This window comes from Tauraco erythrolophus, chromosome 2, assembly GCF_009769465.1.
Source record: "Tauraco erythrolophus isolate bTauEry1 chromosome 2, bTauEry1.pri, whole genome shotgun sequence".
NCBI classification, from domain to species: domain Eukaryota; kingdom Metazoa; phylum Chordata; class Aves; order Musophagiformes; family Musophagidae; genus Tauraco; species Tauraco erythrolophus.
Genome location: NC_141466.1, coordinates 45111344 through 45133710, shown reverse-complemented (window position 1 = coordinate 45133710; position 22367 = coordinate 45111344). Strand labels below are relative to the sequence as shown.

General features: G+C 41.9%; 1 protein-coding gene across 1 annotated transcript in view; it reads left to right on the top strand.

Annotated features, from left to right (window-relative positions):
• Nucleotides 1–2109: 2109 nt before the first annotated feature.
• The window catches only part of HCRTR2 (hypocretin receptor 2), a 34123-nt gene continuing 13865 nt past the window's right edge, over nucleotides 2110–22367 (top strand). The window contains exons 1-3 of the mRNA XM_086608324.1: nucleotides 2110–2338; nucleotides 18385–18563; nucleotides 20026–20269. Coding sequence (XP_086464450.1) covers nucleotides 2110–2338; nucleotides 18385–18563; nucleotides 20026–20269 — 652 coding nt within the window. The remainder of the gene's footprint in view (nucleotides 2339–18384; nucleotides 18564–20025; nucleotides 20270–22367) is intronic.

The window sequence follows — 22367 nt, the reverse complement described above, 5'->3', positions numbered from 1 at the left end:
GGCTTTCCCCGATGGGCCGCCTGTAGGTCGCCGTCCCTTCTCCGCTAAAATAACACTCGTTCAAAACAAGTAATAAATGTCCCGAGTGAAACGATGAGTCCAGCTCATTTTTTCCCGTCCCTGTTCGGGCGCCATAATGCGGAGAAGGGATTTGGAGAAGTACTGAGACGACTCAATATGAGTTAGCTGCAGGAAGTCTCGTTTATTGCGCAGTTCTTATTGCTTATATAGACAGTATTTGCCAATAATCCTGAGACCACACCTTTTCTACACCATTATTGGATGATACATATGCTTGTCATATTTAACAGCTTATTTCAAACAGACACCCGCCTAGCGAAGCTCTGCTCTAAGCAAACACTACTCCCTTATCATGCTGCATAGTTTTCTTATCCTTAACTTCAAGGGCATTCTGCCCCTGAGGCCTAACTTTAGAGCTCCAGTCCTTATTTACACAGGGTTTTTCTTCGTGCAGTCTCTTCAAGGATCTGCACTCCGACAGCAAAGTGTCTAATTTTCATTTATGATGCTTGCAAAGTCTGCCTTTCTAATTTATGTCAGATAGGTGCCTATCCTGCCTTTGTATATCCGAGCATATCTCAATCTTTAATGTGTTTAGCCTAAAAAGTCCACTCAACTTCACTGTGTAAGAGGAAAGGGATTTTTTTATTCTTTATTTTACAAGGAACTAAAGCAAAGAGAGCAGGTCTATAGAAACAGGTGCCCAAAGGCAACACTGGGTGTAGATATGCTGTATTGGACTTTGAAAGCAACAGAGACGGCTGCATACCTATAAAGAACAATTCAGGCAGCTAAAGGACTGTCTAGAGCTAAGCACTACAGTGTTCATGAATTAAAGCTTCTCTATTACTCTTATCTTTTGGAAGCAGAGTCCCACCATAATAGTTCTTCCGTTCCTATGGAGGTGCAGACTCCGCACTGAAATGCTTAACTGAGCAAGGTGTGTCATTTCACAATGGAAACGGTGCTTATATCAGGCTCATTAAATTATTCAGCTAGAAATCGGACAGATTATCAGAATAAGAGGGGGTTTTCACTCAGGGAGGGACAAGACCAGACTTTTCTCTTCTGAGAACTGTACACTGGGCAAAGTATGAAAATAATCCAAGAAGCGATGACCAGAAGCCAGGAATCCTCTCACGCTGCTTAACTAGTGCTTCTGAGCTCTCTTGAATTGCAGAAATGCCAGCTCAGCTCGATTCAGAATAGCTAAGGGGCAGGTGCGGCTTAGAGATCCCAAGCTGGACGTTTGAAACAACCTCAGCGCAGGGAATCTGCATGCTAGACTCAAGCCTACAGTGAGCTCTCAGTGATCTTGAAAACCGATGAAACCCCGCGCTTGTCTGATCAGTGCTCTTGAGGATTTTCCCATCGGGGTTAATTCCTGTTTTAGCCCCATTGCCAGCCCAACTTTAAAAAGGGCTCTGAAAGGAGATAGCCTCATTAGCCACTCGTTCTTAATGGCTCCTTTCACCCCGTGCTTCCTTCCACAGCAGCCTTTCCACTGCTTTTAATCTACAAACACCTGGAATATATTCGAGCTTTAATGTAGAAAGGTCTAAAAAGAGAAGGTGAGAAACCGAGGGGAATCGGAGTCGGAAGAGGGGTGGACGAGCCAGGAGGAGGGTCGGGGGGTCGGGAGTGGGGGAGAGATGCGAGGCTGGGGATGTGTGTGGGGGTGCAGAGATGCGATGGGGGAGGGGGTGTAGTTTAAGGAAAGAAAATTGACGTCGTGCGAATCGGACGTGACTTTTCCAGCGGGGGCGGGTGTAGTCCGGCACCCGAAGCACGCAATCCGCCCTGAACAGCCTTTTCCCCGGCCGCGCTGAGGGCGCAGCCCCCAGCCCGGCCGGGGAAAAGGCTGTTCAGGGCGGGTTGGGGACCGACGTGAATCCCCAGCCTATTCCCGCATTGGCTCCCGTAAGTTCCCGCGTCATTTTTCTCCCCACACCCCGCTTTTCGCACTGACAACCACAAGCCTCGATGGACGGGCGGGAGAAAGCTCGGATGCTCTGAGAGGGTATTTTTTTTTTTGTCTTTCTTTTTTTTTTTCATTCCTTCTCTCAGCCCCCGGACCAAGTACCAGGGATGTCCGGGCTTCAATCCCAGGATGGTTCCCCTCCTTATAGGAATTGGACGAGCGGGTCGGAGCTAAACGAAACGCGGGAGGCTTTTTTAACCCCTTCCTCCGACTACGACGATGAGGAGTTCCTGCGATACCTCTGGAAGGAGTATTTGCATCCCAAAGAGTACGAATGGGCACTGATCGCCGGCTACATCGTCGTCTTCATCGTGGCGCTCGTCGGGAACGTCCTGGGTGAGCCGCGCTCCCTCCTCCCCCCAAAGTTCCCGTTCCCCCTTGCCGAGGTGGCGTTTGCACGGATGGTGGCTGGAAACCAGGCGTGGGTTTCGCTTCCCCCGCTGGAAAAGCGGGTGTCTCCAGCCGAGAGGGAAAGTTAAGGCTGCGCGGAAGGGGCCTTTGCCGCGGGACGGCGTGAAAACCGCTCCCCCTGCGCTTGCGAGGGGCCGCGGCGGCAGCCGCTTGCTGCTGGGGCTGGGCAGGCGGAGAGGGGCCGGAGGATCTCCCCGGAGCGGCCGGTGAGGGGTAGCCAGGGGCCGCAGGCCGGCTCCCGTCCCTGTCCGCCGGGCTGAGGTGCTGAAACAGCCCCCCCCCCCCCCCCCCCCTCCCCGCCTCCCCGCCCGCCCCGGCCGGCGGCTCCGCCTCTCAGCCCGCCCGGGAGGCTGCTGGGGAGATAACAAACGCGCCGTGTTTTCTAAAGGACAGGGAGAGAGGGAGCGGTGCGGGGCGCGGGGTGACGGAGAAGGGACACGGGAAGCGGCGGTCGCTCCCCTCAGCAGCCGGCGGGCGGGAAGCGCGCGCGCTCCGAGCCCCGGCGGCGCAACGGCCGCGCTCGCGAGCCGCGCGGAGCGGGGATGAGGCGGGGGGAGGGGGGGGGGGGGGGCGGGGCGGCGCCCTCCCAGGCTCTCATTGAGGGAAGCGAGGCGAGGCGGCGCCTCCGAGCCCGCCTCCTTCCCGCTCCCATTCATCCGTGAAGGATGCGGCGAGGCGGGGGGGCTGCCCGGCGGGAGCGGGGGTGGGGGCGGTGGGTAACCCTGGCGCGGGGAGGGGGCAGTGTGACGGAGAGCCGAGGGCAGGGGAGGGTGGGCCGGGGCGGCGGCGGGAAGCGGGAGCGTTTACGGGAACAGGCGGGGGCGGTGCGGGCGAGCGGCGGGTGGACTCCCGACGGGCGGACCGCGCTCGCCGCTCCCCCTTCTCTCCCCCTCCCCGGCGGAGCTGCGCCTCCGCTCCCTCTCCCCCGAGCTGGCGGCTGCAGCCGGCGGAGCGTGACTGAGGGCGGGCCGACCCCACGGCGGGGGCTGTCACCGCGCTGTCGGGAAGGGCGGTTGTGCCGGCGCGGGGTGGGGGAGGTGGGGGGGCGGGGGGAATGGGGAGGCGGGGGGGGGGGAGGCAGACACGCGTGTGCGCAGACACGCGTGTGCACAGACACGGTCCGGGGGCGGCCGTGCCCGCGCGGTTTGCTCGTAGGCAAAGGGTGAGGGCAGAGAGAGGGTTGGTCCGCGTCAGTTCTGCCCGTATGAATGAGCGTGAGCGCGGTGCGAGCCGGTTCCGCCGTCAGAAGGCGCTTATAGCGGGAGCCAACGGCCATTTGCTTTTTTTTTTTTTTTTTTCCGTGACATTTTCATGAACGGAGCGGCGCGCGAGCGCGCCCAGCCCTGCCATACGGGTCTTTCATTCATGTTTTTTTCCGAAGGATTTATGGATCTCGGCGCTGTCAGCTCTAGGCTTCCCGAGGCAAGATGCAAATACGATTGCAGCCAAAGGGAAAATTTTGCAAAGATTTTTTTTTCTTTCAACGGACCCATGTTGCTTTTTTTTTTTTTTTTTTTTTTTTTTTGTACTGGTGCAGTGACTGTACATCCAGCGTGCACGTTGAGGAAACCAGTGAGTTTACCAGTGAGTTTTCAGCCAAGAGGCTGTGTTAGACCTATTCATAAGGCTGAGCGTGTTTGCTCGGTGCATTGCCCGGCAGCCAGCTTGACAGTGTAAAGATAATAGCCCTTGCAAAGAGGCTGTAATTTAGGAAGAAAAGTGTTCTTCGATCTGGTCTTGAGCCAAGAAGGGTTTAGGAGAACTACCTGTGTTTACGTGTTTGCCTCCACCAGTTCTCTAAGCAGGTGGTCCTCTCGCTTTTAGAGATTCAAGGTCAAATCTTCAGCTGTAGGAGCTCTCACCCTGCTTACTCTCTTTCCCCCTGAAGGGAAAAGCTTTCCTCTCCGTGCACTTGCAAACAGAGACAATGTCGGTGCTGATGTGGAACTGTTGCTCCCTGACATTCGTGTACGTTGTCTTTTTGCTTGGGATGGGAGCTAGCATTTGGCTGTCCACCCACCTTTCCTTATACTGGACTGCTGCTGCCCGAGCCATTTTTAAACTGCCTTTGTGCATTACACGGACCTCACCCTCCCAAACTGCAGCTTCTGTTTACAGGCAAGTTGTTTGTGGGATGTGCAGGTGCAGGTGCTCATTAGATGAACACTGTCTCATCTTTATGCAAGAAAGGTACTGCGCTGATTGCAGGCTCACATGGTTTTGGAGAGAGAAATGGATGTGCTCTCATGCTCTTTCCAAACACGTTTTTGTGAAACTTTAATTGGCTACCACTGAAAATCTAATACAGAACAGTACACATTTTAAAGTCTCTGAGAAACTAATTTTTCGTGCTTGAAAAATCCGTATCCAAAGTTAATCTGGGATTTAGTCATGGACCTCCTTGAAGCAGAGAAGTGGTTCTAAAGAGAGTTTTAATGGCTAATAGTGCCTTATGTTGTCATCCTTAATGCTGCTGTGTCTTCTGCTTATGTTTGACTGCTGGACTAGTGTGGCACGTGAAGTCAATGCTTTGATTCTATTTTGTCCATGTCCTATTCAGATAAAACTTAAGTAACCAGGAAAGACCCTTCCCTTCCCTGTGTGGTACTGAGAAATTATATTTCTGCCTCTCATTTTGATTTGTGCATTCACATGGGATGAAGAGAGTCATTGTGTCCCAGCAATAACATCTGTGCAAGTGGAAGGCACAGCACATCCCTCAGATATTACTAATAAATCAGACTGAAGCATTCTGACAGTTAATTAACAACCACGGGTAGAATCAGAAGCTTGAACTTTGATTGACATCTACTGGGCTCTTGAGTGAGCTGCACTGCAGGAATTCTACTTACCGTAGCATATAACAAGGTCTGCATTGCTATTTAGCTTTCCATTTCATTGCAAGAGTTGACGTACACTGTCTGAGCTGCTGCACAAACCAGCTAAAATGGAAACCCTTAGCAAATCTCTGCATTTGAATGCAAGTTTCATCATTGCATTCGAATGCTTCATGTCAGGGATTCTCATGTGTGCCCACATTGGCTGCTCACCAGAGATTTCAGTGCAAGCCACTGAGAAGAAACAGAAGACGTTTTTAGGACATATTTACATGAACGTTCAGGGAATCTGAAATCCAGATGATAACATCAGTATGCTTTGTCCTATTCTCTTATTCACTCGGCCAGAATTTGTCACTAAAAGCAGAATAGGTGTTGAGGATAAGGACTTTCTCTTTTGCAAATGAGACCAAAAGATTTTCTTCACCACTGCACAGCAATGGAACTCCTGCAGCCTCTTTGCACAGCCAGTGCAAAACATAGGACTTCCTAATGGAGAATGTATGTTGACTGTAGAGCAGATACCTGTTTCTTCTTTATGTTAAAACATGACATTAAAAACATTGCTTAATAATAGAAAACTAGATAATTAAAGAAGGAGAGATATTTATGGGATGTACAGAGGTCTCTGGTTACTGACATGATCATTCCACACTAACCAGTTGCAGCAGTTAATAACCGGAATAAGACCACAAGGAATTAGTAAGTAATGTACAATTCCATACATTTAACTCCATTTATATAGGTAAAGAATGTGAATGGTCCTTGTTTAAATTATTCATTCGCATGAGTCAGAACTTTTCTAATGAAACGCTTTCCCTCAGGGAACATGCAGTCATCAAAATCAGAATGTACAGCAGAGATCACTTGGTTTGATCAAAGACCGAACGTAGAACAAGCAGCCTTCTGGTGTCCCACCAGCTGGGCTGCTGGACCTCTTGGCAGCCCTCCCCAGAGCTGGCAGGGGCTGAGATCCTGAGCACGCACAACCTGCCAGCACCCAGCTTGAAAGTCCTCAGCACAGCGGGCTTGCAAGGCTAAAAGACTGTGCAGGACATCAGTGAGGGATTTCAGAAACTTCATTTACTCACACAATTTAGTGATACTGTTTTTTCTTTCCAACTCAGAATGAAACCAAGTTTAATTGATAGAGAATTACTCTTCTCTGGATAGCTCTATTATCTATTTTATAGTAACTGCTAGTTGTGCTGAGATCTGTACAGGACCCAGCTGTGGTCCTTTCCTCAAAGAATTCATAGTTCGATTCATAGAGCATTCATTTGATTTTTACTTACTGTGGTTTGATTTTTTAGGGCTGGAGAAGGAAAGGTTTGTGTATAGCTCTAACACCAGAGTTCTAGTCAATGCCTATCGATAGGCAACTGTGTAAATGCTGCTCTGTTACCCTTTTAAAGGCATCTGTCTGTTGAATACTGAGGTCTAGGCATGCATGCATGTGTTGGTAGAATTGGATGGGTCATGTATTCTCTTCAATGGTGCCACGATCTTCATGAATCCTATTTGATTGCTGTAGATGAGACATATTTACTTTAATCACATTTTAAGTTATTACGTTTAATTTTGTTCAGATTACTTGGGGAATCTGGCACTGAAAGGGCTTTACTTTTGTAATGTCAGCATGAGAAGCACCTTTATCTGTTGGGTGAATAATAACTAGAGTGACTTTGTAATTTTTGAAAAGATACCACATAGAAAATGATACAATATTTATACATTTCATCTACCTGAGATATAGAATGTGTGAAAATTTATATAAGAGTTCCAGTACCAACTGAAGTACATTGGTGTTTGCATAATATGGGGATTACTGGCAAGAAAGAATCATGCACATCCTTATGGAAAAAAGTAGGAAAGCATTAAAAGATGAAGCTGATTTGAAATTATGCCCTTTTCTTTCTAGATTCTTATATCCAGTTGTGTAACTAGTTCCACTCTATATGCTTTCTGCCCAGAGAGTCCAGAGGGGACACAGCTCTACTTTCATTTAGCATTCTTCATGTCAGAAGGCAACTCTGCCTAGTGTGAATAGTGCAGTCCTATTGAACCCACCTCTGAAAAAGGGCAGTGCCCAAGAATGAAGGAAGGTGAGCTGCAAGACATGCTTGATGCCTTGAATGTAAATCCAAATTCTGTTGACTTTTGTTTGAGTTCTTCTAAAAGAAAGGAGAGTTGCATCTGCCTAGAGGCAGCTCTCATAACTGGATGAAAATGAATGTCCTTGGATAGTATTTTTTTTTCAGTCAGAGTAAAATAATAAGCGGTTTGGCTACTTGTATTCTAAAATCATTCCAAAGGACAATAGTTCTGCTGTAAACTCAGTGATAAAGGAGGAGTACTGGAATCTGAACAAGTGGAAAAGTGCTCGGTCTCAAGGGTCAAAACCCATTAAAAGTTATTAAAAGAGAAACAAAAATTATATTCCTTTCCATATGGAGTTTCATCCTCTGTTTAATTCATAACTACTTTTCATAGTGTTATTGTTCCTCAGAGGCTACACCTACATTTTGGAAACTAAAAATTTAGGACTCTTCTGCCATCCAGTTTTCTTCCTTCCTTCTGTCTATAGCACTGCTGATAAAACATCTCTTATTTGGTGTATCATAAACCTTGACTTAGAGGCTGGCTATTCAGCATCTCCTACAGAAAAGCTATCACCAGTTAGTCAGCGTTCCCCTGCAATGCCAGAACATTATGGGGTGGGGATGGGTGGCAAGGGAAGCACATTAGCATGTATCTGATGGATTACCTAGGAAGCAAATAGCAAACTTTACTGTTGCTGGTTTTGCTTTTGTTTCATTTTACTTTCAAGATGTACTCCTGATAAAGCTGTGAAACTTTTAAAGAACTTACTCCATTTAATTTTATTCAAAGCTGTTGGAGTGGTAGTTCTGAAGACCAGCTCTGCCATTTAGACCCAAAACAGGTGCAACCTTGATGGTGGCAGGATATGCTGCCTAGTATTAATTTTGTATTGTGGGTGATGTTTGGAAAGAATCCTCTGTCTATGGAAGAAGGAAAGTAACTCAGCAGAGCTGTTCAGCAACTGCACAACTCCAAGAACACTAAAACCAGTAAAGCCCTGTCTGCCAGGAGCTGAACACAGACTAACGCATCTTTCTCTTAGGTCAGTGAAGAACTCTTCAGACAGAAGCATCTTTGGGGCGTGACCAGATAAAATGAAAGCTGTTGTCACTTCCAGCTTTAACTCACCATCTTTCTAAAAAATCAAATGTTTTGGAACACTTCTTTGTTTTTAAAGCATTGTTTACTTTCTGTGTTGCATGTCAAATGAGACCTTTGGGGTTTTTTGGACATTAGCAGCTGATTTACTTACTTAGGTCTCACAAGTGGAGTTTGTCAGACAAGAGCTAGAATGGACTGTTCCCCCAGGGAAGGAGAGCCACGAGTTGAAAGCAGCAGCAAGATTGACAGGGCAGTGTAGTCACCAACACAGTTCCACTGTGCCTGAGAGCGTGGTAGGTCTGGTGATTTTTACCAGGGTTCAGTCACCTCTCAGCAATCCCCAGCCAAATCCATAGTGATGAAGCAGGTCTGAGGTTAAGCCAGAAAGTCAAGTCAGTGGGTGAGGATTAGTCAAAATCAGTGAGGCTGAATCAGCACGTTGCATACTTGCAATGTGGTCTTTGAGCTAAGTGTGAGAGTCTGAGCTGGAATGCAGCTCCCAGGCAAAGAGGTGACCCTCAAAAGAGGTGTCACACCTTTCTCCGAGAGCTCTGTTCCCAGCAGGAGTGGGGAAGAGCCCAAGAGACTACTAAGTAACATACTTGAGATGGCTTACTCAAATAGAGGATCTCCTAAATAGAGACTATGCATGCACATCATGAGGCTGTTGGCTGGCCACGTTTCTAGGGGTCACCATTCAAGTATGTTGTTTAAAACACAGCATAACTAAGTATGCGTTGTTTCCTCACAGACAAGAATTTGTTACCATTGAAGTAATCTATGCTAACAAAAGCCAAAATTTATTGACTTCTTACCTAAAAATGGACAATATTTGCCAAAAGTGAGTGTGTTCATAATTTCAGTTCCAACAAGACATCAATAGAACAAAATATAGAAATGGCTTAGGTAACAACTAGTATTAAAACACTTAATCGGTGTACTTCTGCCTATCATGGAAAATGTTATTAAACAGGGAAAGAAACACAATTAGCTATATGCAACTGCTTTTAAAATTCCCTCAAACTCTAATATGAACAACTTCATCAACCTGTCATGCTGAAAAATCAAATGGTTAAAGGCCCCATAAAATTTTGCTATTTTAAAAAAACAACCCAAACACCACACGGCTAATTTCATGTGGATTCATGATATAGATTCAGAAGTTGTATACTACGCAAGATACTTGCTGTAGCATTTCACTAGCATAGTGAATCGTATTTTCTTTGTATACCCTAAAGAAGAGGCATTCTTATGTCTATATTAGAAACAGACATGGACATGGAAAGGTTTTTCCTAGCACAATTCCATTTTGCACTGACTGACAGATGTATTTTGAAGCATATTGTTTCGAAGTTGCACGGCATTTTGGCTGTGAAGCACACCTTGATTTTAATGAGTCATGCAGGTTTAAATTGAGTCATAGTGAAGTGTGAAATCTTTTTATTGTAGTGTCATGTGCAGGATGACAGCTGTATTTACGGTCCTTCCATCTCTAACATGAAGTGTGTGTAAGGATTTTGTAGGCTTTTTATTGTTACTATGGATAGAAAGGTAAGTATATCAAATGTGATTAAGAAAAAACTGGTCATTAATCATAGAATCATAGAATGGTTAGGGTTGGAAGGGACCTCAAAGATCATCTAGTTCCAACCCCCCTGCCGTGGGCAGGGAAACCCTCCAGTACACCAGGTTGCCCAAAGCCTCATCCATCCTGGCCTTGAACACTTCCAGGGATGAGGCATCCAAACTTCTCTGGGCAACCTGTTCCACTGCCTCACCACCCTCTGAGTGAAAAATTTCTTCCTTATATCTATTCTAAATCTCCCCTCTTTCAGTTTAAAGCCATTGCCCCTTGTCCTATCACTACACGCCCTTATAAAAAGTCCCTCTCCAGCTTTCCTGTAGGCCCCCTTTAAGTACTGGAAAGCTGCTATAAGATCTCCCTGGAGCCTTCTCTTCTCCAGGCTGAACAGCCCCAACTCTCTCAGCCTGTCTTCATAGCAGAGGTGCTCCAGCCCTCGGATCATTTTTGTGGCCCTCCTCTGGACTCGCTCCAACAGCTCCACGTCCTTCTTGTGTTGGGGACTCCAGAGCTGAACGCAGTATTCCGGGTGGGGTCTCAAGAGAGCAGAGTAGAGGGGCAGAATCTGCTTCCTTGACCTGCTGGCCACGCTTCTTTGGATAAGCCAGTATAGCCAGCTCTGCAGAGGTGTCCGGGGTTGCCAGTTAATACTTGTAATGATTTGTGTGTGTGTGTGTGTGTGTGGTGGAAAAATGTAAAACCAATCTTTCTATGTTAATCAGTACAGTTAGCTCGATAAAACTGTGTGATGGTACCTTTAACTTCTGCCAGAGCTGACCAAACCTGGCATTTTGGGCAATCTGTTTTTATAGCATAGCTGATCTTCTGGTAATAACTCCCATTTCCATTAGGTTGTTAATTGCCTAAGATTATGTAATGTGACTGAGTTAGAAAATGAATCCTGTGCCAATTAGACGGTTGTGCTATTACTCCCAATTGTAATCTGTAGAGATAAGCTTCCAGCCAGCAAAAGTCAGTTCCTTTATTCTTCTCTAGCGCCATAATAATAAGGCAGTACGTAAAAATGTAGAAGTGGGCTGGAGAACATGAGTAACCCACAACCCCCAGTGCATAAGTCCTTTTAAAAGCCTGAGTACAATAGAGCACTCTGTAGCTAGAAAACATCTCAGAAAATATATTGCTGCAAGCAAACTCGTTGCTGTATGTCTGGTTTATTTATGTAGACTCTCATTGTCTTTTGTGGGAGACAGTTTCCCAATAGTACCTTTCAGTGAAGCTGATATTCAACAAAATACTTTAAGATTTCATATGTTCAATGTTATTCAGCTGTATTTGTTACAGTTTCAGTATTTTCCCTAGAGTTATACTAGAAAAAAGTGATGGAACCTACACAAACCTACCTGTTTATGTCTGATACATAGGGAGCATGGCCACCTACTCCTTTTGTCATGCTTCCGTGATTTTGTTCAAATTTGTTGACACATCTAGGGTGTCCTGTTGATGAGCTATCACCTCACTGGTAGGCCTTTGTATGTGCAGCCCAGAATATTATCCATCTTTTCAACAGTCATATCACGTATTCAAGGACAGTTCTTAACTGCTGGGCATTATTACCAGCTGTAGATTTTTTTTTCAGTATTTCCATTACAATAAACGTTGTACAAAAAGTCTCTTTTCTTTGTGTCACTCTTTCTATTACTTCTTCAACATACACCTGATCTTACGTTAGACTCCTTTTTTCAGATTAGTTATGTAAAAAATGAAGTAATGTGTGAGTTTAGGGCTTAATAGTGGATAAGAGATGGACAACCTAGGAAATAGATATCATCTCTCTATTCACAGAAAAGATCATTTTGTTTTAGATCTTTTGTTCTCGCTGCTGGTTTCAAAAACCCCTAATTAAATATCCTCTACAATTTAGTTAAAGTGCTTCTCATGCCTTAATCAAAATCATCAATAAAATTATTGAAAGACTCATGGAAAACCTTCCTAAAACAAAGAAAATCAGCTTAATCTTAGGCACCTAATTTTTAGACTCTCAAGTTAGAGCAGAAGAATCTCATTCAGGAACCGTTCATGATGAAAGTAGTTTCAGTGACAGGCTTTTTCCTTCCAACAGTATGCGTTGATTCAGTGTTTCTGCAGGGGCTCTAGCTCTCCAGAATCCTGTTTGGTAGCCTATCTACTCAGACTTACTTTCAACACGATTGTGTCTCTCAGCACCCCACCACCCAGACCTTGGTCTCAGTAGACAATGTCATCACCGAAAAAGACCAAAGGGGAGAATGCCATGTGAAGAACCATTTCATTGCCAGGCAGAAACAGTTTTTTCTGTGGGGGTAGGAAGTAGGGTATAGTGTGTAACTCAAATTTATTAAACACATTTTTAATCACTGTTTGTAAAATATTGTGGAGCAAAGCTCTTTAGATGCTTTCTGCCTCATGCATTTGGAAATCTTGGTGACCAGTGCTTATAATCACAGCACTACTTCCAAATGACTGCTGGGTGGCCATATTTCAGTCAAGCAATCGTGATACTGAATTACCAAAGCAAAACAAAATCATTGAAGTTTATTATAATGGGAAATAAAATTCTAATTCTTTGTTTACACCCATCTGGGATTTATTATTCACTAAAAGTGAGATAAGAGGTAATGTCATTCATTTATATAAGGAAATGTCAGGTATAGCAGGTTATGGAAATTATTTTTTTATTTTGGCCAAGAAGTCGCCCTGGAAGATGAGCCATTGAACAGGAGGTTGACAAGACTGCTGGAGTGTTGAGGAAATGATTTAGGGTTGACATGTGAAAAACAAATTGACAGCTGAACCAGCAGTCCACCAGCGGAAGGACTGTGGCGTGATGTTTAATATGCTCAAGACAGCATAAATCTTCCAGGAGGCAAGCAGCTGCATTTTGTACCAACTGGAGTCTTTGTATTGTTTTCATATTCAGCTTGAGATACAATGAGCTACGCTAATTGAAAAGATGGCATTACAGCCTCTAATTAAAATGCCCCAGGACTCTAAACCAACAGGGAATAAATTTGTACACGAAAAATACCAGTATCACCGTACCACCTTATTTGAGAGGGTTTTTTCTCAATGGGGTATATGAAGCTTTCTTGGTGGACTTCTAATGGCATCTGTGTTAGATTTTAACTTTGATTGGAATTCGTTACGTTTAGTCCTTCCTGAGACTTGCCCGTGAGACTTTTCTAGGGGTGGGACATCACGAACGTTTGGAGGATGGGTTCTGAAACAAGCTTCATTGTCGCAGACCTGTCCTCGTTTGGGGAGCGCCTCCGTAAGTTTTTTCCCAACACTGTCTGCCTGGAAACTCAAACTAGTTTCCAAGGCTTCACTGACACTTTGTGGCAGAGGTAGGAATAGCAGCGGTTTTGCTTCTTGACTGGCGGAAGAAAACGAAAGAATCAGCGGTGTAATGAAGGAGTTACGGGAGTCGGATTACTTAACAACCATTAGAAAAACAGCTGCTCTTTGTGAAAGCTGGCCTGCATGTTTTCATTTGCGGTTATTAACTGTAACTTTGAGTGGTTTTATAAAATAAAAGCAAAAATACAGAAAATAATAAAATACACTGGGCAGGTAATCAGGTTCAGTAGAATTGTAGCAGTTGGGAAAACCATGCACAGTAGGAGCAATTTTCTGAGTTACATTTCTCTCATATTTCTCTCCCGTGTTTTTTTTTTCTTTTCTTTTTTTTTTTTTTTTTTTTTTAATGCTGATCTTCTTTTCTGCAGTGCCTGTGTTAACAGGGTTTTTCCTACATTCATCCTTACTCCCATTTATAGCTGGGAACATCAAAGGTTGCATTAAAGATTTGCATATAATGTTAAATTGAGGTTTTATTCAGAGCTATTTTTACTATTTCATAGGTTTTCAGTGGAGGTCTGAAGAGCTCAGTTTGGGCCACCACATTGTACCCTAACTAAACAGGCATCCTGTTAACTCTGTGATGTCTCCCAAGTTTTTTAGGAAATCATATGCTGGTCTCATCTCCTATTTGATGATTTTGGAGTACTTTTTGGTAAAATTCACTCTCAGTTGAGAATCTCTACTACCTTTGTCATCATTACTTCTCCAAGCTGATTGGAAAGCCACAGCTCCCTGCTATTTCATTCCGAGTAGGCAGATGGCATTTCCCACTCCACAGAGCTTCCTTTATCTAGCATGTTTCTTTAGAGTTCATATAGGAACTGAGTGCTTCCACCTCTCTGTAGAACCACCTGAGATAAAAATGCGTATTTAAAGGAGTAAGAGTGGAGAGTATGCAAAATTCTTTTGTCCTGATACTTAACTAGTTATAATACATTCAGTGGCATAGTCAAACTATAAAAGTTTTTGAACAGAGGCTAGGGCGTCTTTCTCAATGATCTGCTAGATCACGGAAGCTGTTGTCCAAGACTACTGAATGACCTTGTACTGTAGGAGACTCAGAAACATCGAGTCTGGAAGGAATAGATTGAACTAACTTTCTGTCATTTATACCATTCTGTCCTATTCAAATAACTCATAGCAAATCCTCACAGCTCAGCTTAGCCTCGCACTGAAAGAAAACATTGCCAATGCTTGTGCAAGTTTGGAAACAGTGCTGCAACCAGCAAAGGGCAACAACCAGGGGAGAAGCTGACTTGGTTTTACACCACTTCCTCCTTAGAGGTTTTTTTACACAAACTCATTTTTTATTTATACAGTCATGGAATAAGTTTCTGGGATACTTCATTATTATGGTAGTATGTAAACATGCTAGTTAAGATGCTCTTGTGCTCTGGGCTATACAAAGAACGGGAAATGGTCTATGCTGCAAAGGACGGCTGAGGTCAAAAGGGGAAACATACAAGCATAAACAGAGAAGTCTAAAGTAACAAATTATAATGCATTTCTATGCTTGTAAAATATTATTTTTTCTACCTTTCAGGTGCCTTTTGCCCTCGTAGATTAGAATTCAAAGGAATTCAGAGCTACTTTCTGTACATTGGCTTTCCTGCATGCTGCTACTCCCTGACTAGCAAGGGGCATAGTCTTTTGTATTTCTCTGAGGAATAGCAGGTACTGGAGTTCATCTAAATTCCATCCGTGTTAACCTAGCGTGATCTGGAAGGCTTAGTACAGAGCTGGGAATTAGGAGTCCAAGTTTCTTATTCTGTGTCTGATTTACTGTATGGCTTTTAGCAACTTCTGTTCCGCACTGCACTTTCCTTGCATCAATGATGAAAATGATACTTTCTTAGCTCTCTGGGTATCATGAGGTTTCATTTGCTCATAGTGATAGAAAGCTTTGAACACAACATGCAAAATGCTATGAGAATTGGTTTCTGGTACAGTTTGCTGCCAGTGAGATTGAACTCACATTTGTTAACTTAATGGATTTGTTTTACCAGAAATAACGTTTATGTTCTGGTGCTTTCCCCAAACAGGTCAGCACAGGAATGAGAATAGGCTGTGTCAAAGATCATACATATCTGCTTAAACCTTACACCTTTAGGCACAGATATCTTTTGCTGAAAATAATGCACTTAACTGAATCAGGTAGGACTGTTGAAAGCATAGCATGAGAACAAAGTAGCCAAACTCTGAACTTTTAAGACAACATTTTACTTAACTTCTGCCTATTGATGAAAGAAATAAAATATACAGAAAAACATGGCCACTTAATATCAACTTCTGCTTAAGTACAAGACAGGACCATACTTCAATATGAATTGCACTCAAAACAAAGAACAAGACGTAAGTAAAAGCCCAAATCTTCAAATTTTTAGTGTTAAGTGTTAGAATTATTGAAAGTGAAATAGTGTTCACAATTTTTTTCCCCAACATTGCATTTCCAACTGCAAACAACATTCCAGAGGGGCAGCAATGTATTATCTTCTCTGTTAACGTGCTGCTTCTGCATTGTCAGAATGGAAGTTATAACTGTAGTAATCCCATGCACCGAGTGACAATGATAAGGCTCTGGATATTTACATTGTAATTATGATGCAATGCTATAGCAATAATTACTTTAGTAGATAATCACCCGAATTGCTTTAGTAGATAATCACCCAAATGGGAAGTAACACAATTAATATGATGTTTCTTTTAATTTTTTGATTTATAAGCCTTGCCTTTCAGAGATCTAAAGCCATAGCTAAGAGAATCTGACATTCTGTATTCAGGAAGAAAACAACAGAAGAAATGGATACTGTGGGAGATTTTCTCCAAAAACAGTCCAAGAATAGTGAAGAGCTTTGCGGAGAGGTTTTTGCATGCATTTGCAAGAGCATGATAGATGTATAGCAAAGATTAAATTTATACAAGCTATAGAATCTAAAACCATGTCTGCAACACATTAAAAGATGAAGAACATCTACTGTCTCACAATGGGGGTTTTAGATGAATGGAAGCCAACTATCCTAGCCAGGTAGTTGATAAAATCACGTTCTCTTAAAGAAACTGACCTAGATTCTCTCTCTCCCTTTGACCTAAATTACCTCTAAATGCCTATACATAGCCTTCATGAAGAAATACTCTAATCTCAGCTCCTGCTAAAGCTCTAGGAAGGTCTTGAATGAGTATTATGCTGATTTTGGTCATGACACTCTGCAGCAAAAGTGCGATCCAGTCTGAAGATCATCCAGAGAACAACAAGAAGGATGGTTGCAGAAGTTCTAAAAATGACCAGCAGTAGAAGATAGAGAGTTCTGGAGTTGTACCATCCAAAAAGAAAACTGAGGAAAGGTGCAATAACAATCATTACATACGTGAAGCATTACCACAGGGAAAAGCTCTTCTTCATTGCTGCCTTTCTTTACACACACACACACACAAGAAAAAAAAGTGGTGCAAGAAGCAGCAAAAGAAAAGTAGATTAAATGTCAGAAGACTTTTTTTCTTTTTTTTTTTTTTAATAGGGAAGGTAGTTAAACACTGCAATGCATTTAACAGAGGCTTCTGTTAATCTTCAAATATAACAGATTTTAAAATGTAAACTTGCCAGCAATGGCTTAGTGGTAGTCTTGCTGTGGTTGTGTTGGTCTAAAGACTTAAGGAAGACAAGATTTGTGACTGAAGTAATACATTTTATTAGATGAACTGATGCAGCTGGAAGATGGACACAGGCTTTCAGGCACACCATCCTTTTTAGGATCTAAAGAAGCATCTGATCTCAAGAGCTTATGTGGTTTATATTCTGTGTATTTTTTTTCCAGCTGTTTTATCTAGTTTAATAAGAGGGCAGTTTAATTCTAGCTGATTCCATTTTAGATTTGGACAACCTCTTGAAGCCTGTCTAACTTTATTATTTAGCATTCTGTGATCTATTTAATATATCTAAATTAAGCATACTGCTATATCCTTATAGATTAAGGAGACTTTGAATCTTCATCCAGATTTGTATGATGGATGAATTATTGTTTACAGGAGAAGAACCTTTGATGGACAATTTTTTCTTACAAGATTTATTATGGTATTTCCAGAAAATTTCATGCATGAGTTTTTAAAGAGCTTTTGGTGACTGAATCTAAAACATTCAAAAGCGATTCATTGCTACAATCTCTCAGGGTTTTACTTCTGACGTTATTAAAAAACTTATTTTTAGGCTAGTATCTCAGACTAAATTTGGGCATTTTTGACATGTTAGCTTATGAATGTGGTGCAACCGTGTTAAAGGACTGATTTGCCTCATTTCTAAAAGCCTTTCGAATTGAAAAAGAGGGAAAAGAAAAGATATAAAAGAAGCTCTAAAGACCCCGCTTATAGAGGTTTGCTGCATGCTGCTTTTGATATCACCAAAAATATACCACATTTAAATGAGTAGCGCTTAATGCTGCAAAAATTACCTTTATTTACTTACCTCAAATCATAATTGCCTAGACAACTGTTACAGGTTCTCTGCAGATACAATACATGTATTACACCAAATAAAATGTTTTATAAAATGATAGTTGTCTTGATACAGTTTACAAGGTTCCATGTGGTAGCAATTTGAATTAAGCATCACACTATTGTAAGAGAAAGGAAAACTACAAATGTGGATGTGTATTGCCGTAGACTGGAGCCAATGAATTAAAATAGGTATGAAGTGCTGTGTGAGTAGCTAGTGAAAATAGTACTTACAGTAAAATAAACTGGTTTATATATGAGATTACTTCCTTTGCTGTAGCCTGTGGAAAACTCCTCTTTTTGTACTAAGATTCTCTCTTCATGTACTCTCTTGTTCCCATTTCAAAAGAAAATACATGGTTCTTACACTGAACTGCATATTCAAATATTCTGTATTAAACAAAAGACACAAATGTTTCCCTAATTCTGTAAAGCCTAGTGTTTTCCTATTGAAGCATTCCCTCAGTCAGTTCCATCTCACTAACTTGTCTTTCCAAATTCAGTTTGCATTGCAGTGTGGAAGAATCATCACATGCGGACAGTTACCAACTACTTCATAGTCAATCTTTCTCTGGCTGACATTCTGGTCACAATTACTTGTCTTCCAGCAACTTTAGTAGTGGACATCACAGAAACTTGGTTCTTTGGGCATCCCCTCTGCAAAGTGATTCCCTACTTACAGGTATTATTTTACTGTGTTTGTGTACACATTACCCATGTTACAAAAAAGAGGAAGAGCAGTAGCATCTTCCTAATAGTGATAATCTGATGGAAGTCTGTCCTTGCTACTGAAGTAGGTATCTTAGGGTACCTGCTGAGGATTAAAGGACTGTTTCACTTATGAATATGTTTATACTTAATAAACACTGTTCTGGGTCCATCTAATTGTTAGACTTGGGCAATACACTTTCTGGAACATTTGTCTGATGCCCTTCACTTTTTGTGATCTGTTTTAGTAATTCAGAGGGGATAAAAAGCAATAAAAATGTCTGTAAATATAATTACAGTCATTTATACTCTGTGTGTGTGGACCTAAACAGCTACACAAGTGTCCAGGACGGAGAATTTGAACCTCTGAAGGGAGTTTGGGCTTTCATATATGTTCAGTGACTTACTTTACCTATTTTAGAAATAGTCCAAGTATGCTGGTTCACTGGAAGCTGATCAGATTGTCTGCCTGAAGTAGTAATTGCCACCACTCATCACCAGTGGACTAATTAGTTATGAGACCATTTGCATAAAAATGATTGACAAATATCTTTTCTAAGAATAGCCGGTTAGATGAACTGGCTGAGCATACTAGAATGACAAGTGCTTGGCCTTTCAGTCATCACAAATCAAAAAGAATTAAGCAGAACTCTGAATGTATGCAGGTGATCAGCTCTGTGCCTCTGGCACAATTTATATTTTGAGAAGATACCTGTATGATTGAAGAGCCACATTGTGTCACCTACTTGACAGAATCAAAATCACAAAACTTGTCTCAAAGCCTCCATTCTAGTGGAAGAAAATTCAAAGAGACAGTGAAATGATCGCCTATCGTACAGAGTGAAAGAATAAAACCAAAGTGACAGGTTATGTCTTATACTGAATAGAAGGTAAAATGACATAGTCTGCCTTAAGCTAGTTGGTTGGGGTTTTTTATGAGACCCTGAATTTCCATGGTTTTGTGAAAACTGAAAGGGCAAAATGATGGTACTGGTATCCAAATATAACACAGAAAACAACCAAAAGACAAACAAAAAAAATTGTTCTACAAATTAAAAAATATCTAATTGATTGTCTAGAGTTTTAAAAGTAATTTTTCAGATAAAGTTTTGCAAATTCTAAGTTGCATGAATTTGCTCTTTCAGAATCTGAACCTGCTACACCTACTCAGTTTGAGTAGCACCCTAATCTGTGAATTGTGCTGTTGATTCTAGTGGGTCTACAGCAGATGAGAATATCTGTTGTAATTGTGTAAGAAGTGATTTAAAAAGGAGTCTTTTCCTGGGAATAATTTATATTTAATAATTGCAGATAAAGAGCTAACAGTGTTAAAAATAGAAATAATTTTTAAATCTTTGGAAAAAATTTACAATAAATAATTTTTAAAGCTCTTGAAAAATTACATTTACATTTACATAATATTTCCTTTTCTTTAGACAGTTTCAGTCTCTGTGTCTGTACTAACACTTAGCTGCATTGCTTTGGATCGATGGTATGCAATTTGTCACCCTTTGATGTTTAAAAGCACAGCCAAGCGAGCAAGGAACAGCATTATAATTATCTGGATTGTGTCCTGCATCATAATGATTCCTCAGGCTATTGTTATGGAGTGCAGCAGTGTGTTCCCAGGATTAGCCAATAAAACCACCTTGTTCACAGTATGTGATGAGCACTGGGGAGGTGAGTGTGTCATTGACCATAAAGACTGAATTTGTACTGCTGTCATGTAATAAAAATATGAGGACGTATTAATTTGCAGTCAAGTCGTATAAACATATCACAAAGTGTTCTTAATTACATAAGCTTTCCTAGAACTGCTGTTTTTCAAATACTGTGAAATCCTATTTTCTTTTGTATTGCTAAGACTTAAAGTACCTTTGAAATCAAGTTTAAATGAATGAGGCTGGCTTGTGTCTTGACCGTGTTAATGTTTCCCAGAGGGTAGAAATGTTCCCACTCTTAAATGCTTATGCTTATATAATTCTGTGATCAATGGACATTGCAGGTTTACAAAGACTTCAGTATTTAGCCTTAAGAAATAACTACACAAGAACAGAATTTCTGTTTACCTGATCTATCGCTTTTGTTAATTGCTGATGTATGACTACTCTTTTTAGATGTGTCCTGGGACTTCAATGCAAATTGTGTGTCATTACAGAATTTACAGAGTGGTCATTGATACGAGACAGCAAGTTAGTCTACAATTTGAAATTTGTCATGGACAAGACCATTTAAATAACTTTGTAAACGTAATTAGTTACAAACAATTCTATCCAAGAAGTGTAAACCTGCCTTTCCAGATTAGCTTTGAATCTCACTAGTTCTGTATGTGAATTCAGCTGTAAGAAGCCGTAAGCGTTGCCAGGGAGTAACTACTTCTCTTTTGCCTCCATTCACAGCCAGTGGTGTTAGCCACCCACCCCAATGGTTAAGACTCAACTCTGGTGGGCCTTGGCGTAACTCCAAGGCTAATAGAGCGCATGAGTTACATGCTGTGACTCTGACACTGGATATAATGACCATCAGTAATACCATTAGTCACACACAGGAAAATAAAGCCAAGTTTGCCAAAACATATAACTAAAAGGTGCCTGTTTAATAGCCTCGAGTCAGACTAAAACACAATCAGATTCCTTTCCCGAGCTGCCTCTGTAGAAGAAGATTCCAGTCCTGTGAACAATTAAGATCAAATGCAACTGGATCACCTGTGCTTAATTAACATGATAAATTAGTTTAAGCAGCTTGAACTGCTGAGGACTCTTCCATGTGCTGTTTTGGAAGTTCCTTCCCTGCTAACAGCCTCTGCAGAGCCACAGGGGGATTAATGAGAAGACATCTGCTATCACATTCCTTGTTCTTTATCTCCTTTATCCCATTTAGTCCTCTGGGACAAGGCAATGAGGCAGAGATAACCACTGGAGACAAAGATGTGCTTAAAGTTTGCAGGTTAGAGGAAAGCTCTGTTAAGCTATGGGTGTCGTACTTGCTGTTGCACTGAGATGGCTCATCAGCTCTTTACTTCTAGTGTTCCTCTTTCATTTGTGAACAGTTTTGTATCCCAGTCTGCTGCTGGATGCTGCAGTACCTATGTGAGTATTTTCTTTCACAGTGTTCACTCTAAGTACAATTTGTGTCCACTCATTTTGGCTGCAGAACTGATTATCCACGCTTTCCTAACTTCAAGGTTAGATCTGCAGCAAAGATTCTTTTAATCAACCTAGGAAATGAAAATGGTGTAGTTAATTAGGGACTCAGGAGATCATTTCATCAGGGAACGCAATCTCAAAATTTCTAGGTCTGCACTGGCCATTTTTTTGATTCCCGACAAGAAAGTGTTGCTTTTGAGCTACAGAGTCTGTAGTAGCCTTGAAACTATTTTAAAGAGTGCCTCTTGTTCAGTGCTGTGCTGAAATAGTTGCAGCCCACAGATATGCCTGAGCTGAAGCACCCATTACACAAAAAAAAAAACTCTCATGCATTTGCAAGACTCTAATCCTATGGAATGTATTTATCCAAAATGAAATCTGTTGATGTTCAGGTTATGCTGTGAGCCTTCACTTGGATGTTTGGAGAGTTAGAAAGGGGTATAAAAAGGGCAAGAACTTGTATATAGAATGAAGTTGTTTTTGTGTGTGGCTTCAGAAATGAAGTGCAAAAATTCCAAAATAATTTTGTTTGTTTGTTTGTTTGTTTAATTTATGTTGAGCATGAAATGAAAATAATTTTACATTAAAAATATGTTAAAGTTTTCTGAAATGGGAAGCTTTTCATTCCACTG